This window comes from Colletotrichum karsti (assembly GCF_011947395.1).
Source record: "Colletotrichum karsti strain CkLH20 chromosome Unknown Scaffold1, whole genome shotgun sequence".
Lineage (NCBI taxonomy): Eukaryota > Fungi > Ascomycota > Sordariomycetes > Glomerellales > Glomerellaceae > Colletotrichum > Colletotrichum karsti.
The window spans coordinates 1,507,106-1,523,407 of record NW_024065901.1 but is presented as its reverse complement, the minus strand read 5'-3'; the positions used below and the strand labels follow the sequence as shown (position 1 = coordinate 1,523,407).

Genomic DNA, 16,302 nt, shown 5'->3' with positions numbered 1-16,302 from the left:
TCCCGGCGATAACGATCCGCAAAACGCGAGTCCCAGAGGCACCATACCACGTCCTCAGTTTTTCACAGTCAGAAGCGAAAGGCACACTTTGCACTGGACAAGTCTACAATAGCAGAAGCAGGCACCTTATATAGCTCACGAACCCCTTCCAAAAACTCATCTCCGGGGTCTGCGCCTATCTTGGGACTCAAAGACGCGTGGGTGTTGTGACATATGGGCTGCAAAGCAAACCTCTCACTCACTCAGGCGCCAGGAGTGAATTCAACGGATTTATTGGGCGCCGGTAGATGATGCTCTTTACTGCCATAGCGCCTTCGTATGGAACAGCACACCCTGTCCAACTTCCAGCATGGCCTATGATCTTATAGTCTTGTAATTCTGAGTTGTATGAAGCAATTGTAGCAAAACGCCTCCGCTCCGCCCTTCTCCGTCTCGCTCTGACTCTTAATCTCGAGTGTGATCTTCTTCTCAACGCTTGTCCTGGATCACCCTCCTCTTCGCCCGCCTGTGCTCATCAACGTGATCTTCTGCTTCTTCTTCTTCCCTTTGCCACCACCGCCACCACCAGCCCCTCCTCCACCACCGTTGTTACCGGTCGATGCGCTGGGCTCGTTGACACCCAAAGCCTCCATCTGGAAAGTGAGGTCAGCAGCACCAAATACCTCATCGTCCTTGAGCCAGCCGTCATCAACAGGGCGCGTCGGCGCTAGCTCCGGCGAGCCGTGTACCACATGCGTGCCCCATACCGTCCTCTGTGTAGAAGGACTCGTCGAAATGGAAGCGAGCTGCTCGAAACCAAGTCTCGGATCTGGCGGGGTAGCGCCAACGTGACTGGATAGCGGCTGGAACTCCTCCATATTCAACGCGGGAACCTGTTCCTCTTCGATGGGTCCGTAGTCGCGCCTCATCGCAGCTGCACTCTTGAACTGAGCGGCTTCGACCCTTTCGGATTGAAGTCTCTCACGCTCCTCCTGCACGGCCTTGTCACGATTACGCTGCCTCCGACGGCCGATCTCATCTGCGAATTTCTCCAGGACGTCTGCCGATACGATGTCCGTCCAGTCACATTCCAGAAAGCTGATGCGACATCCATATGGCAGGTGACCCAAGTACTTAGCTCGCTTGCGCTGAATTTCATCCACGATATGCCCTGTTGAGATGTGCTCTACACGAGGTAGCAGAGTCGAAGGGAATGCCGAGAAATCGCCGTACTTGGTCTTGAGGATTCTGATGTCGAGCGCCGACAGGTACAGATGTGGTTGTGATGCGAAGAAGTAAAAATCTGGTTGTACAGACTTCTGCTGTCCAGATTTCGAGCCGCTCGGTAGCATCGAGTCATTCTTGCCGAGGTCTTTGACTTTGTCCTTTGCCGCGTTGATAGCCCGGATCGCCTTCTGAGTCCATTCGTCGTCTTCGTGGTAAAGCAGTTGGTCCTCCGTTCCCTGCTTCTCCAGCGCCGAAATCTCCTCGTCGTACTGCTCCACCATGTAGTCGCCAGTACCCTTCATGATTCTTGCGTAGTCCAGAACGTTCGCAGCGAAGTGCCAGGGAATATCGTCCGCCACATTCAATGCGTCTGAGCCATTCTCCCACGGCAATGCGAGGGTTGACTTGGCAGTCCTCGCCATCAGCCGGAGAACCACGTCGTCTCCGACACGCGGGAGAGGGCTCTCCTGTCCCGCGTAGAACCGCACAGGCCGTGTCTCATGCAGGTAGACGCTGTCCTCGCACAGCGGACATTTCTTCCACTTCAATCCTCGTGCATGCTTCGAGTCCTCGTCGGTGGTGGTATTCATGAATCGGATCAGGCAGGACAGGCAAAAGATGTGTCCGCACTTGGCCATTCTCGGTGCGACCGGCTCGGAGAGGCAAATCGGGCAGCTAGCGGCCTGCGACTCGGACGAAGCCAGGATCTGCAAGACGTTGTTCCAATCGATGTGTACGTCGGCGTCGGCGGCCTGGCTGGAGTAGCCGCCCTCGGGTGATACAACGAATCGGTAGTTGGCGTGGACGTATCTGGCCTTGTCGTTGGCGTGGTGTCCCGAGCCCGGGCCCCATGTCGGATTGCGCCTGTAACTTCTAGAATACGAGTGGTGATCCGCGTAGGGCCGCGTCGGCATGCTGTAGTTGAGCAGATGGGTGATGGAAGTCTGGCCGCGACGGCTCGATGGGTTTCGGACCGCCCTCAGCTCGGCCATGGCGTCATCGTCGTCCGGATTCCTGTGTTCGCCCAATCCCGGTCGACGCTGCATCTTGTGCTGTTTCCGAGCGCCTTGGCTCTTTCGCGGGGCAGCTTGGGGATGGGAAGGGCTAGACTGGGCTGGTCGGCGGTTGGAATCGAAGCTCGCGGCGACGGGCCCAGGTTGAATCGCGGGAGAGTGGGAAGTCGACGATGAAAGGGACTTGCCCAGGTTGGACGGCGTAGAGCTCATATTCGGGTGCTCAAGGATCGAGGTGGGTGTTCTGAAGGACCTCCCTCCGTGGAAGCGGCGATCGACAGAGTTGCCTCCCGGGTCGATGTCGTGATGCAATGCGGCGCGAAGAGACGGAAGAAGAGACAGGTGTCGCGGGGTATCCAGTCCTCAAAGACTTGAGTAGGGCAAAAGGAATGATACGCTCCCAATCCCAAATCCAATACTTTCGATCAACGAGCTAATAGGTGATAAATGAGTTGTAGTTTGTAGAACCAGACGGGGTCCAAGGTGGACGGACCCCATGAGTGATAGGTGGGGATCAGGTAATCGGACGTCGAGAGGAAGGACCAGGAGCACTACCCGTACAGGTGCAGAGTCATTAGGTAGCGGGGCAAATCGAACTCGCCCGTGACGAAACTGACCTGAGTGAAGCTCGGGATTGCAGGTACGTACTCAGCCGGGACTCTGAGAAGCATCACGTGATCGGCGATTACCGTCAATTCAATGCTGCACTGAAGGAGGAGCCAGGAAGGCCAACGTGCAGTCAGATGAGCCAATTGCGAAGACTCTCAGAAACTACATGTTTAGATCCACAGCTGGTGTCATTCACCTCCCTTAAGACGTCGACGTCATCGCATTCACTGACACTCACAGTCGGCAGTCACTGTAATCACTCAAATTGACTGAGTGGATCATATGCAGATTAGGCTCAAACGAGGTATTATGGTACAAGATAGTCCGATGCAGATGAGCCGTGAAGTGCCAACGAAAAGCAGCAAAAAGTAAGAGAGGCAGCAGCCCACAGCATCCTCAATTGATTATAGAGGCTCCTCCACGTGCCCTTGCTTCCAACGTCCTCAGCACCTAGCTGCCATGCTTCGTTCTACCTCTCGAGCTCTTGCACATGCAAAGTGGACCGGGGGAATCATAGAAACGACAAATAACCAAATACGCAGCACCCGACATAAACCGTATGAAATGAGGCAAAAGACGAAGCCTCCCATTGACGCGCAACACGACGGCAAATTTCATTAAGCCGCTTATTTGCTGTGCACCTTGCTCTTGATCTTGCCGATGAAGGCGCTCAGACGGTTCTTCTTCTTCTTCTCGGTACCGGCAGGGCTGTCGGCAGCCTTGTTGGTGGTGCTTGGTGCTGTCGACTCGGGAACGGTGGAGGCGGCCTTGGAGGGAGTGGCAGGAGCCTCGGGCTCCTTAACCGTGGCACCGTTGGTGCCGTTGACGGTGTGAGTGCCGTTGGTGCCGTTGGCACCGTTGACCTCCTTCTTGGGCTCGTCCTTGGTGACGGCATCCTTGACCTCCTCCTTGGCAAGCTTGGCCTCCTCCTTGACGGCCTCGGTCTTGGACTTGTCGCCCTCCTTGACCTCCTCCTTAGTCTCCTTGACTTCCTCCTTGGCGGCCTCGGTCTTGGACGGCTCGGCCTGCTCGCCGACAGCTGGGACGGTCTTGACCTCCTTCAGGAGCTCAGCCTCGACCTCCTTCTTCTCAATGACAGCCTCGGTGTTGGCAGCAGCCTCGGGGCTCTTGCCGGACTCGGTGATGGCCTCCTTGACAACGGCAGGGACCTCAGGAGCAACCTCCTCGCGGGTCTCCTCCTTGGTCTGAGCGCCAATGGCCTCCTGGACGGGGACGGGCAGGCTCTCCTTGACAGGCTCAGGGAGGTTGGCAGCAGCGTCGGTAGCAGCGACAGAGGCTTGGTTAACGGCGGGAGTGGCGGCCTCGACAACGGTGTCCTTGGCGGCGATGGCGGCGGCGGCAGCGATACCACCAGCAGTGGCGGCGGTAGCAGCAATGGTACCGACGTTCTCGGACTTCTGGGTGCCGAAGCCGGAGGTACCCTCGGAGGTAGAAGGAGCGGTGGGCACCTTCTCAAGGAGCTCATCCTCAACGACGGCCTTCTCTTGGACGGCCTCAGGGTTGGCGCTAGCCTCAGGCTCGACGTGGGCCTTCTCTTGGCTCTCCTTGACAACCTCCGGTACCTCGGCCTTCTTGGTCTCTACAGGGACCTCAGCAGCGAGAGCAGCAGTGGTGGACGTCGGGGCGGCGCTGTTAATAGTGACATCGGCGACGCTGGCGACGGGCAAGCTAGACTCGGGAATGGTGTTGTTGGTGACGGCGGGAATGGTAGTCTCTTCCTTGGACAGACCAGGCAGGGCGCTCGCATCCTCGTAGCCCTCCTTGTCCAGCTTGACGTGCTCGTTGATGTCGCCAGCCTTGACGGAGGCGGGCAGAGGCTCGCCAGCCTCAACCTTGATGGGCTCAGCGGTGACGTCCTGAGCGGGCAGAGGGTTGACGCCAAGGACCTTGTCAAGCTCGTTGGCGGGGGTGGCGGGGAAGCCGCCGGGAATATCAGAGGGGGTGGCCATGGGGAGCTTGTCCTCGTTCTTCTCGAGGGGCACGTCCTTGGCCAGGGCGGCGGTGGTGGACTCGGGGGTGACGGTGTTCATGACTGCGGCGGAAGAGTCCTCCTTGACGATTTGGTCGGGGGTCAGGAAGTTGTTTACGTTTCCCTCGTGGTCGGGTTCTTGAGGCGCGGTGTGATCTGTGATCCAGTTGTTGTCGACGACGAACTATAAAGAGAGAAAAGAGAGCAGGTCAGTAAGATTGGACGCGACGGGTTACGATGACAATGTTTTTAAGCGAGAATCAGTGGGCAGCGCAAAGCGGTGGTGCAATGGATCCTGGGCAATATGACGACGCGCGGACGGCAGATTGGGGTCAGCTGGCGCGATCTGGGAGATGCCGATGTTATAAAGGCGACCCCCGGTCCAGAAAGAAAAGGAAGGTAAGGCCAGACAGGCCAGACCAGACCAGACCAGAAAGGTATGGCAATCAATGGCAGCAGGCTCGGTGGGAGGGCAACGCCAACGCCGCACAACTCAGGCAAATTGCGAGGCGGCGGTTCCTGACGCTGGGTGTTCCTTGGCCGGGATGGGATGGCAGCTTGTTCCTGGTGCCGTGTGTGTGGTGCTACCTTCCTTTAGTCCCTAGCTCGGCCCCAACGAGGTAAGGACTTGGGAGGGCGCAAACACCCGCGACCAGAAACAATGGGAACCCATAGAAGGGAACGCCGATGCTAGACATTTCTGGTCGGTACCTTTCGTACCCAACATGGTACCGTTTGAAGGCAATTCCTTTGAGGGCTCTCTGCACTTTGCGCGTATCTTTCGCAGGCATGAAACGAGAGTAGGGCCGGGTGGTGATGGTGGTGGCCGCCCCTCCAGTGACGATGGCTGGTGGCTGTCGCTGTCGCTGATAGTGTGCAGTATGGTTCCTGCCGCTCCGCTGATGCTAAGCCAAACAATGCGAACCTATCCAGGCTGGCTGCATGGGACCCATGTCGCTGGCCACTGCTTTTGCTCTCCACACAATTCGAAAGGAGCGATGAACCTGGAAAACCTTGTTCATTGCTTTTTTGGCAGCAGGAAAGCGGAGACCTGAACCGCGCTGTTCGGGTTCCGCCAGCCAACCGCAAATTGCCCAAGGCAGCCGCGCCGCCGATGAGCTGCGAACTGCGAATTGCGATGGAGGGAGTCTTGCGTCATACCAGCAGCCAGCCCGGCATGGTCGGCCAGCACGAAGGCAGCCCCGAAACCCGCGTGAGCGACATGCTTTGCGCTGCGCGTGTGCGACTCTCATTTTCCCACCCAACACACCCATTGCAGCGACGTGTGCAGGACCAGACCGGGATGGACCGCCTCTTAGCTGGGCGAGACGGGGGAAAATGAGGTGACCGGCGCGCAGGCAAAGGGAACCCAGCGGGAACGGCAGCGATTCAGCCAGGTAGAGCAGAATCAGGTTGGATAACAAAGAGGGTTCCGTACGGATAGGCGGCAGGCGAGACAGTAATCAGCCAGTCCAAGGCCATCCACGAGCACAGTGGTTGGAATTGTGGTTGGTGACCAGTCGCAGCGCAGAGCAAATTGCGAGAACCCCAATCTCTGCTGTCTGACATGCGACGTGCCGCATCCGAGCCGGAACCGGGTGTCGCAGTGCAGTTCTGGAGCTGACTGGGAGAGCTTGAGCTGGGGGAAAAAAGCTCACACCAGCGTGCGGCCTATTAGCCCAGCAAGCAGCATCACCCCTTCCAGTCCACGACTTCAATCAGTCCAGTCGGGGGAGACAGCGAAGATTGAACAAGGGACCTGGAAGACGTGGATGTGGCGCACGGATGCCGTCGCGGGCTGAGCGAGGCGTTGCTGCTTTCGATCGATGCTCTGGCGTCGCTCTCCCAAATCTTGCTTTCCATGGCGTCGTCTCTGCCACAGTCCTTTCGTGCCGCGTGCCTCCCATAATTGAGCCACGATAAAGGGAATCCGGAGGTGCCGCCAGGTTCCGGGTCCGGATGGAATAAACCAATGGTCATGTGTAAATAGGAAATCACCCGAATTGGCGGTTACGAACCTTGTAGTAGATCTTCTCCGAGGCCTCGGGGAGGGTGACGGTCTTTTCGAACAAATTCCCGACCTTGTCCAGCTTCTCACTCTTGGTCCAGTTGTCGAAGGTTCCAGTAACGTAGACCTCTTCGGCCGGGTGAGCCCTATGAAAGACGGAAAGGTTAGCAAGGTTGGCCGTTTAACAGGAGGCTTTCTGTTTTTTCTTCAATCCGCTGTGGGAGCTTTGCGATTCGATGCCACCGGGTGGATTCGCCATGGCCGAAGCTGGCGGCATATCGTGTGAAAGAAGGTTCGCATTCCACATGGCAGAGGACGAAAGCATGCAAGCTCAGTCGGCGCCTGCTGAAGCGCGACGCAAGGAGAGAACGGCGGCCATGACGGCATTCCAAGCGAGAGACAATTCGACAAAACGCGGCGGGGTGCGAGAGGGGAATGCGGGCAGAGTAGGTAGGCGAGCTTGAGCATACCAGGTAAACTTGAAAGTGCCCATTCTGTTCGATTTCGCGGGTTCGTTCTTTCGATGCGGGATGATTACGATTAGTCCGACCGGCGCAAATGTATAGACGTCGTCGGATACAGGTGGAGGAGAGGTGAGTTTGTGTTTCGTTGCTTGCGAAGCAAAAAGAAGAGGAAGAAAAATCGGAGGGGAAAGAAAAAGTCGAGAATCGAGCGGCGGGAACCCCCAATTTGCGCGCGTGGCAGAGCTCAGGAAGTAATTGCTGCTGGGGTCGAGGGGTGTGTGTGGAAACTTGTCGCATTCGCTGAGCACCCAAGGGTACTATGGTTCAGTAAGGTAGGTACCTTAAGGGAAGACCTCGGACGGCGGGGGTTCTGAAGTTTCGTTTGGCGGCGGCGGCGGATGGCTTGTGCCTGTCGTGCGCGCTGTCCATGGTGCGGTGCGGCGTGGGCGGTCTAGAGTCCAGGTCTGCTGCAATATGCGATATGCGACATGCCATATGCGGCCTGCGGGTTGGGCTCAATCTCTGCTCCACCCACCGACTTCGCTATGCTTCATCATCAGCGGTGAGCCTCTCTGAAATGACGACAACTTGCTGGCTTGGGCGCTTACACCTCTGTTCAGGATCTGTCATCTAGGCACCTGGGTAAGGACAAGGTCAAGGTGGTGTACACCGTACCGCCAGTCTCGGCTCACCTCGGGTCGGTCAGTCGGTGAGAGAGTCCCTTCACATTGCTCAACGGTTTTCTTTATTGTGTAAGGTACCTACCTAGGCAAGTCAGATTCAGCATACGTTAGTCTGATGCGTACAATGCAATGTCTGACTATCGAGTCTTGCCATGCCTCTCTGAAGATATCCCACTGATACTTCACGTTATGTACCTAAATTAAGGAAGCAGCTAGACAAGAACCCCTGATCATCTCTTCGCGGCAAACAAGATGCAACAGGAGCAATGACACGCCAAAAATACACTCAGCAATACCTTAGCTTCAAGTCTCAACGCATGACTACGGATACCTAGGCTCAAGGAAAGGTCGAGAAGGTGAGGCGTCACAGTCACAGCGTCGCAGTGTTACAGAATGGGACAAGCGCACCTTCCGTCCTCACCTCATGAATCCGCGTGCTTGCTGCTTGGGCACCTGCAATTCCTACGAATGATGTGCCTTGCGACATGAGGTACGGGATACAGAATGAGGTGCAGGAAGGATCCATCATACTCGCGCCTTTCTCGCATTAACAAGCATATTCCTGCGCTTAGAACCGAATCGAAAGACCAACTCAAGCACCGTCATGTATCGACGCCCAAACTATCGTACTGAGGTGACATCCTTCTCTCGCAGCCTCTCCACTTGGCCGCAGAAAAAATCAACACCAACACCACCACGATATGCCAAACTGCCTAATTCCCAGCCTCCGAAACCCCCTGCTGTCTTCACCTCCCGTCTTCACCGTTTTTTCTCTCCTTTTCCGTACCTTGTTTTACCCTGCTTGATCTCGCCTCGCCTTACCTTGCCGCAAGCACCTGAACTATGCTAAAGCAGACCGGAATACCACGCTCGTCTGGTGTTTGGTGTGTGCCTCAGAGGTGGGATGAAGCTAAAATCGCAGTTAATTTCGATTGCGAAGGCGCCACCGCACTTCTTGTCCACCGTCTCGTGTACCTCAATAACTGCCCAAACAGCCTCTCTTCGCCATCCAACGCGCCATCCAGGGGTAGACTCTTCGTCTTCTTTGTTCTTACTGATGAAAGTACAGAGTAAGCATTCGTTCCTGACACCGGCTGGTCCGCCACGGCCACCGCTGCTTTGATTCATCAACCTAGGTTCTCAACTCGATGCAACGTTCAGTGTCCAGTCCGCAGACATCCATCGGACTTTCAGGGCCGAGATCCTTGGCCCGCAGCTCAAACCCAGCAGGCCTTCTCTACCTAACGGATTTCTTACTGACCTTATCTTCAGGTCATCCATCTGTAACAATCCTCATCCCGGATGACACCCTCTCGTTATTGCCTTTTGGCTGACTTAGATCGACCAATCCCACGGCCATGATCTGACTTCAAGGATTCGTCTTCCAACCTCGATTACTCAAGCCATCCCGCCACCCAGCCACCCCGAAAGATATTCTCCTGCCGCGTCGAGTCCAAGATGCTTCGCTCATATTACATCCCGCGCGCCCCTGGACCCGAAGCCAGCCACCGCACGCCGGCGCCAACCCCAATCTGCTGCTGCCGTCAGCCGCTGCAACTACCTGTCTGACAAGACGGTCCGAACACACAAGTCTCCTGCAACTGCTCACACAGCAGAAGCAACCACCCCGAGCCGAGCGTCAGACTTGCCTTCACTTGGGCATGCGTCTTTACTTCTTATGAAGTCTGCCGTCGTGCGGTCTTCGTAAAGTTGCTCCTTGCCGTCTCACCACATCTTCCGGAGTCATCCCAGCTTGCCGCGCCTTCATCTGCTCGTCCGTCAAGCGGCGGCTCAACGCCAGAAAGTTGTGGCTGTCTTCCGCCCGTTGTTCCACCATCTCACAGTCGCGCGCGACCTATATCTGGCACAGTTATTTCCCGTAGCTCAACGGATCACGAACGGATCTCATTTCTGAATCTGACCGCACTAAGAAATTTGCGGGGAAGAAGGGGTGGAAGCTCCGAACTCAGACCGGGCCACTCCCCGACTGAGACAATCCATGGTCGCTCGTCATCCGTTGACCCAAACCCCTTCCACCCCAGCCCCCCTCTCAGAGCCGCAATCACGCGCGCGACGATGATCGACCCATCTCCACCGAACAATTTTCTTCTCCAAGTGGGAGCTGCTCCATAACTGATGTAAGAGCGCAGGTGGGAGCAAAAATGACCTTCATTACGCATCGCAGAATCTGCGGCAAACGCGACCCGTTGATTCACCCCGTCCTGATGACGATCGACTTGCCCAGCGCATCCCTGTTTGTCCTCCATCTTAGGTGTTCAACCGATGTCGTGACGAAACGAAGGACCGAACAGCCTGACCTCCCCGGCAGGAACGTGCTTCGGTGGGAAAATGCTTACCGGGTTGTTTTGCGACATCCTCGTTGCTGGCATCGAGGACGGCTTCAACTTCTACACACAAACGGCAATCTCGAGAACACAACTTTCGAGTAAACAGCAAAGTTTCATCAACGTATGACTTGGTTTCCTTCACGGCGTCAATGTTTTCAGGGGTTGAGCGAACAGACCCATCCACTCCCCGGAACCTGCCACTAAGCCGACGTCACAGTTCCCGCACGTGTCAAACATCAGACGCAACTCTCTTTTTTCTTTCCCAAGTCTGCCTGCCATTGAACGTTTCCTCGCATTGCTGCTCTTCCGAGTGGGCGCCCAGTCAGCTCAGCCCACGAGCGCGAGAAAGAAGCTTGATTCGAGCTCTTCAGAGGTTACGGCTGTTCTCTCGAGTGCCTTGCATGCGCACATGGTTCCATGCGCTCCTTGTTCAAGCCAACAGGGTGAGACTATTCAGATGAGTGGTTGACGAATAGGAACGGCAACTTTTCAGTGCGCTTACAGGTGGAATCAAGATGAGAAGAGGTGAAAGAGCTGGATTACACATCGCATTTCGTGCCCTTCAGCTTAGTGATCTTGTATGCGAGCCTGTGATGGTCACTTGTAATCGTCTTTCCGGTGGAAAGGTTTCCTACCATGGGCTCTCACGGCCAGGCTGCTTCGCTGAGGTCTTGACTGAACCTCTATGATTATGGAAGTCAAAGTCGCAAGCCGTCTGGTCGTCGTCATCCTCGCCTTCTCCGCTGCCAGATATCTCCGGGCAAAGTAGGGGCAATATCAAACTATGTTTGAACATCCAGGTCATACAAAGCGGTTCAAATATATCGTGTCCGCCACGGATGCTCATAAATTTGACTTAAAGGCCTATCAAGAGGTGCAACTCAAGAACGGCAACGGTGAATCAGCCGCCTTCTTCAATGTTCGGAGGATATAGAATCATAGTGCTCATCCACATCCATGAGTAAAAGAATCTTGACGTCCTTTGGAAATTGTAGAGTCGGATGCTTTCCAGGTACGATGCCCACTCATTCTTACAACCTTGCCTCAAACCGAACTACGCAGTCTACCTGGGACGTACAGAACCCTGGCAGTGATACATCTTTCTGTTGCTTATATACAGCGACGGAGGCCTATGTGGGCTTTGTTGATGATACTCATGCTGATACATCAGAAGGGCATCTCCAAGTTTCGGCGCAGCGACTTTGCGTCATCGAGATCAGCCACACACAGCCTTCTCTCGATCGGCGCGCTCCTGCTTCTTTATAAGCGTGGACTTGACGGAGATCATTTAGGCTCTCCAACATGTCTGTCAACTTTCTGAACGACAATTAGACAAGTCGAGCGGCCGCTGTCGTCGAATTGGCAACCTCGGCCTGTAGTCATCCATGGATCGCTGTTAACATGACAAGCCATACGGAGTATCTGACGAGCGGTCTGGACACCTGTTTCTATCTTGTTTCCGTCCGTAATCGTCGTTCTTGGGCTATTGTAAGGCGTTTACACGTCGGTATCGAACACCTGGCGAAGTACTTGTCGTCCCAGGAATGATAGCATACACCCTTCAGAATATCGCTTTCGATTAATCTGCCGAAATGTCAAAATCGTCCTTGTCCGAGCATCATCGCTCTGATTGCCTGTAGTGTCTCGAGAATTCAGTCACGGCGACGTATATTTATCCTAGACTTGTGTCCCTTACGACACAGGCTCAATCTGACTTGAAGATCTCTTCTACATATTTGAGCCACGGACACACTGAGAAGCCTGCCAGGTAAGATATCTTCCGTATGTCTTCATACGCACTTGTTCGTTAGTCTTTCTGGTCTAGCTGCGCTCTGCGTCACATTCAACGAACGTCGCATCGCTTCCTGCCATCGTATATAAATCGCAGCTGTTACGTTCTTGACTCAAACACACCAATGAATTGACCGTGCTGTCGCTGACACCATTGGGTTGAAAACTCTCGAGGTCCAGGTTGATGATCCAATCTCAACAGCCAGTGTTGTATGCGTGTTAAGTTCTTGTCAGCAGAGATCAGTGTCTGTTCATGTAGTGTTGCTTTGCTGTATAAGTGAACATGGACGAAGACCAGCGATGTTATGAATTCGATGACCTGGGTTAGATACTCATCACATATTCACACAAAATACAACGTCGGTATTTAAACTTCGATAGGCCGCTTCGCAGGAGGATCAATCTAGAATCATCTTTCGTCAGTCGTTGATTGGATCGATGGTCTTTGCCGCGGCGCCGTTCGACAAGGATGAGGATATGTTTACATATAAATACTGCAAGAATATACAGGACCTGAACGCCCCAGTGCTTTTACTGGGGTACTTATAGCTTGTCATTATTTGTTACGAAGAAGTGCCGGCTGGTGAGCGCTCGATGACGCCGACTTACCATGGTCCAGCTCGCCAACGAGTATAAGAGATCTTGGTGATCGCGTAAGAGACAACTGAACACCACACTTTATCTGGCGCTTCTTTATCTTGCCGCTCTCAAATCACAAGGCCACGACGCTGAGACTTGGTAGCCGGGAGACGTCATCTCAGAAGCGAGGACTGAAGTTCGGTCACGCATGTACAACAACATTGAAGTAATGAAGACCCGGGTAGTTTGGTTGTATTCACGTTTGTATAAGTGCCAGAGGATTACAGAGCTCGGGGACGAAGGTGGCAAGATGACTTTGACGGCCTTTTCGAGAGGAAGCCCAGTTGGCGCATGCTCGGGACATTCTATCAACCAGGCCATACGCAATGCATCCCGTTTTGATGCGAGAAAAGTCGTTCCAGTTCCCAAGGATCTTATCCTCTGCTTTCTCTGCGTCTTGTATAGTTTATCAATTCATTAAATAGTTTCGCGATTTTGAACCGAGACATAAGCTCCGGATATCCCAATCTCTTGTTCGCTGAGGCAGCTCTTGGCTCGATGTTTGAGGACCCTGAGTCTCGGGCTGACGGGAGAAGGGCAGAAGAGCATTCCATCAACGATAGGGCAATCGCACCTATAAATTCTTGTGTTTATTTCCTTTAGATGCGAAACAGAAGCGCGCGGAAATCCTTCTGTTGCTCAACGACATTGAGTGGATCGATCGAGGGCTGGATTTGGTCTCGTAAACTCTCGCCGATGCTCGAGATTGCGACATGGAAGACCGAGGGATGCGCTATAAGGTACTAATCACGTCCCTCGTCATCTTCTCTGCTCTTTTATTCCTCGGAATACGTCGGTGTTGTCTGGTGCTGACAGCAAGATAATCGGCCGGATCGTAGATGAAGCTCAACTGGTTGCCTGCATTCGTCCTTTCACCAGGCCACCCACCAACTTCTGTGAAGACGAAATCATGAAGACTCATCGCGCCTTTGGTGGGTTTATTCTGCCACAGCTTGCCCTTAAAGAGCTAGATTTTGCGCTCTTTCTGGCGTCCCGCGACAACGGGAATACATGCGCAACCACGCTGAGGTTTAAATTGGATAGTGCGTGTACTGAGGCAACGAGAATGGACAGCAAAGCTGAACACCCAGTTTATGACCGCTGCTATGAGTCAGGGCTTGTGATATTCTGTGTGTGGGAGCATCACTCATCAGACAAACACGTACATCTATCAAGGCCTTGCAAAACCCAGCCTCAACCTCCGCCGACTACGATGTATACGAAGCGATTACGTACCAAACACAAGAGAAGAGAGGCGGAAAACCAAGACAAACTTGTCAGCTCACATCATGGTCGGCTAATATGTAATTGTAAACATCTACTCCCGCCTGTAGCTTGATGATTCAAGTGGCTTGAGGAGTTGGCAAGCAGGGTGTATTGAGATGGACGAACAGACGATATATCGCTGAACAAACTGGAGCGCTCAGCGAGTTGTACAGCCATATATATGGATGCTTCGCACCATGCCATGCCAGAACTAGGACTCGATGACCATGACGGTGTGATGGGACCATTACATTACTCTTCTGGCAAGGCCCCAGAACCCGTCCGCGACTGATTGGGTCGGCTCAGGCTTTGGGACTTTCGTAGACTTGCCCTCCAGCGTGGACACGTCCCTGGCGCCTTCGCCAGCTAGAAACGCGATTGTGGCCGAGAGCTTGAGCCGGGACTGGGCATAAGAACATTCAGGTGACCTTTGTCAGGGTCCGGTTGTCTGGTATAGGGGGGCTGTATACCCAGCTCGCTCTTCTACGTCTCCGCTCCTTTTCATCGTTCTTTCAGAGCTGGCTCTCTATCAAGGATGCGTATCGCTTCCTCTACTCAGTCTCGAATATGGCTTGATTGTCCCGTAGAGTCTGGAAAGTGGGGGACAGGGCGTACTGGTTGAGTTTCTTCACGAAGACTGAAATCAGAAACGAATACCTACCCAATAAAGCAACAGAGACACAGAATACCAGAGGAGGTATCCAAATACAAGATCATGCCAGCAGGTCACTTCCATCACAAGCTTGAAGGATCGTATATCAGGCCAAGTCTGAGATGATTCATCGTTCAAATACACCGCTGGGGCATATACAATGTGTCTGTGTTATCAAAAGCCAGCTCTATGGCAGAAGCGAGTCATTTATACCCAGAGGCACGACGCGTCGAGGGATGGACGGCCTCGGACCCGGCACGGCATCACTGCTCTACTGGGTATAAATGAGGGCCTGACCATCATCTCGACTTTTCCTGAACAAGCAATTGCACTTCTTGAATCTTATGATGTCTCATCATTCATTGCCTCATAACATATCCATATCGTTCCACATGTGTAGCGTACGCTGCATGAGTTTTGCTCAACGAGTCAGAACGCCCTTGTCTTCCGTCTCCGGTGCCTGGTTATACGTTATCAGTACCCGAGCCGTAAAACGCTACAAGTTTACGGAGGTCAACATGGTGGGAGGACTGGAGAAGTGACGCTCACCTTGGGCAGGGAGAGTCATTCTCCCTGGGATGTAAAAGAAGAGTTGCGCGCCGGGACTTGGTTGGCTCACCATCGGAACCAGCTCAGCGTTCTACTGGGTATGAATACCCCCAGCCCCCAATGTTCAATTGCCGAGGGCGCAATGGACTGGAGACAGCATGCCATATCCTGAGCCTGGATTTGCCCGTGTTCTCCTACCGATATTGGCGTCCGAGAGCATATGTATGCCCTCTGGCGGTTTACGGCCCGAGGAAGGACGGCAATGGCATTTAAGTCCGCATCTACACCCGGAAAGCAACCGGTAGGCTCTCGAATCCCGAGAGCGCGTGCCATTCAGAAACTGCGAGCTTTTCAGCATGGACTTTTTCTCATCGTTGAGAAACGGATCATGGCGGGTGAGTCTCGGCAACGTCCTTGATATCGTTGGAGCTCCAGTCTGACGGCGAAAGCGCTCTCATCTTGCGTCTCTAGTGCTCGTGTATACGGCGTGTATGCCTAAGGTATGGGACGATGAATGGAGGATGGAGGGCAGCAAGGCTCTATAAGTCCTTGAAAGAAGACTTGGACGCATAGAGCGCAGGCTCTCGACACATGTATCGGCAAGCAACCTCAGTCAAGCTGAAGCGAATGTCCGAATCGAATGGCATGGAAACGTACACTGCCTGTCCGCCCAGCAAAACCAGGTTATCTCCAGGGAATTTATACCCCTCGACGCAGACCGTGAAGCGGAGAGATCCCGAGATTCGGATCACACGAAGAGATTCTTCACCCACCGGCCGGCTCGTCCCCCGTACTCAAAGAACGAGCTAGTACCCTATATAAATCTCTCATGCATGCTGTCAAATCACATTTACCAACCGTGTGCATGTCTAGTCCCATCTTTTGGAGCAGCGTGCGGGTTTCCGGGTCGAAGGAGTCAGGCATGCAACTGGACATCCCGGAGAACGGCCTCATGGCAAAGTACGGCGAATGCCCAAAGTCGTGTCTGCGAACTCGCGCGCCGTGCGTTCGTCGGGTGTTGTTTCACCTCCACATACCCGAACACCACCGGGAGACAGAGACGAAGGGCGAGGATGGACATCAT

At 54.1% G+C, this 16,302-nt stretch overlaps 2 protein-coding genes across 2 annotated transcripts; both read right to left on the bottom strand.

Moving 5' to 3' along the window:
• Nucleotides 1–485: 485 nt before the first annotated feature.
• CkaCkLH20_00347 (ring-15 protein) lies at nucleotides 486–2,561 on the bottom strand (the record flags this gene model as incomplete). Its single annotated transcript, XM_038883067.1, has 1 exon — nucleotides 486–2,561. The coding sequence occupies one exon, from the start codon at nucleotides 2,559–2,561 to the stop codon at nucleotides 486–488; it is 2,076 nt and encodes a 691-aa protein (XP_038751772.1).
• Nucleotides 2,562–3,454: 893 nt separating this feature from the next.
• CkaCkLH20_00346 (uncharacterized protein) lies at nucleotides 3,455–7,785 on the bottom strand (the record flags this gene model as incomplete). Its single annotated transcript, XM_038883066.1, has 3 exons — nucleotides 3,455–5,002; nucleotides 6,837–6,972; nucleotides 7,631–7,785. The coding sequence occupies 3 exons, from the start codon at nucleotides 7,783–7,785 to the stop codon at nucleotides 3,455–3,457; spliced, it is 1,839 nt and encodes a 612-aa protein (XP_038751771.1).
• Nucleotides 7,786–16,302: the final 8,517 nt, after the last annotated feature.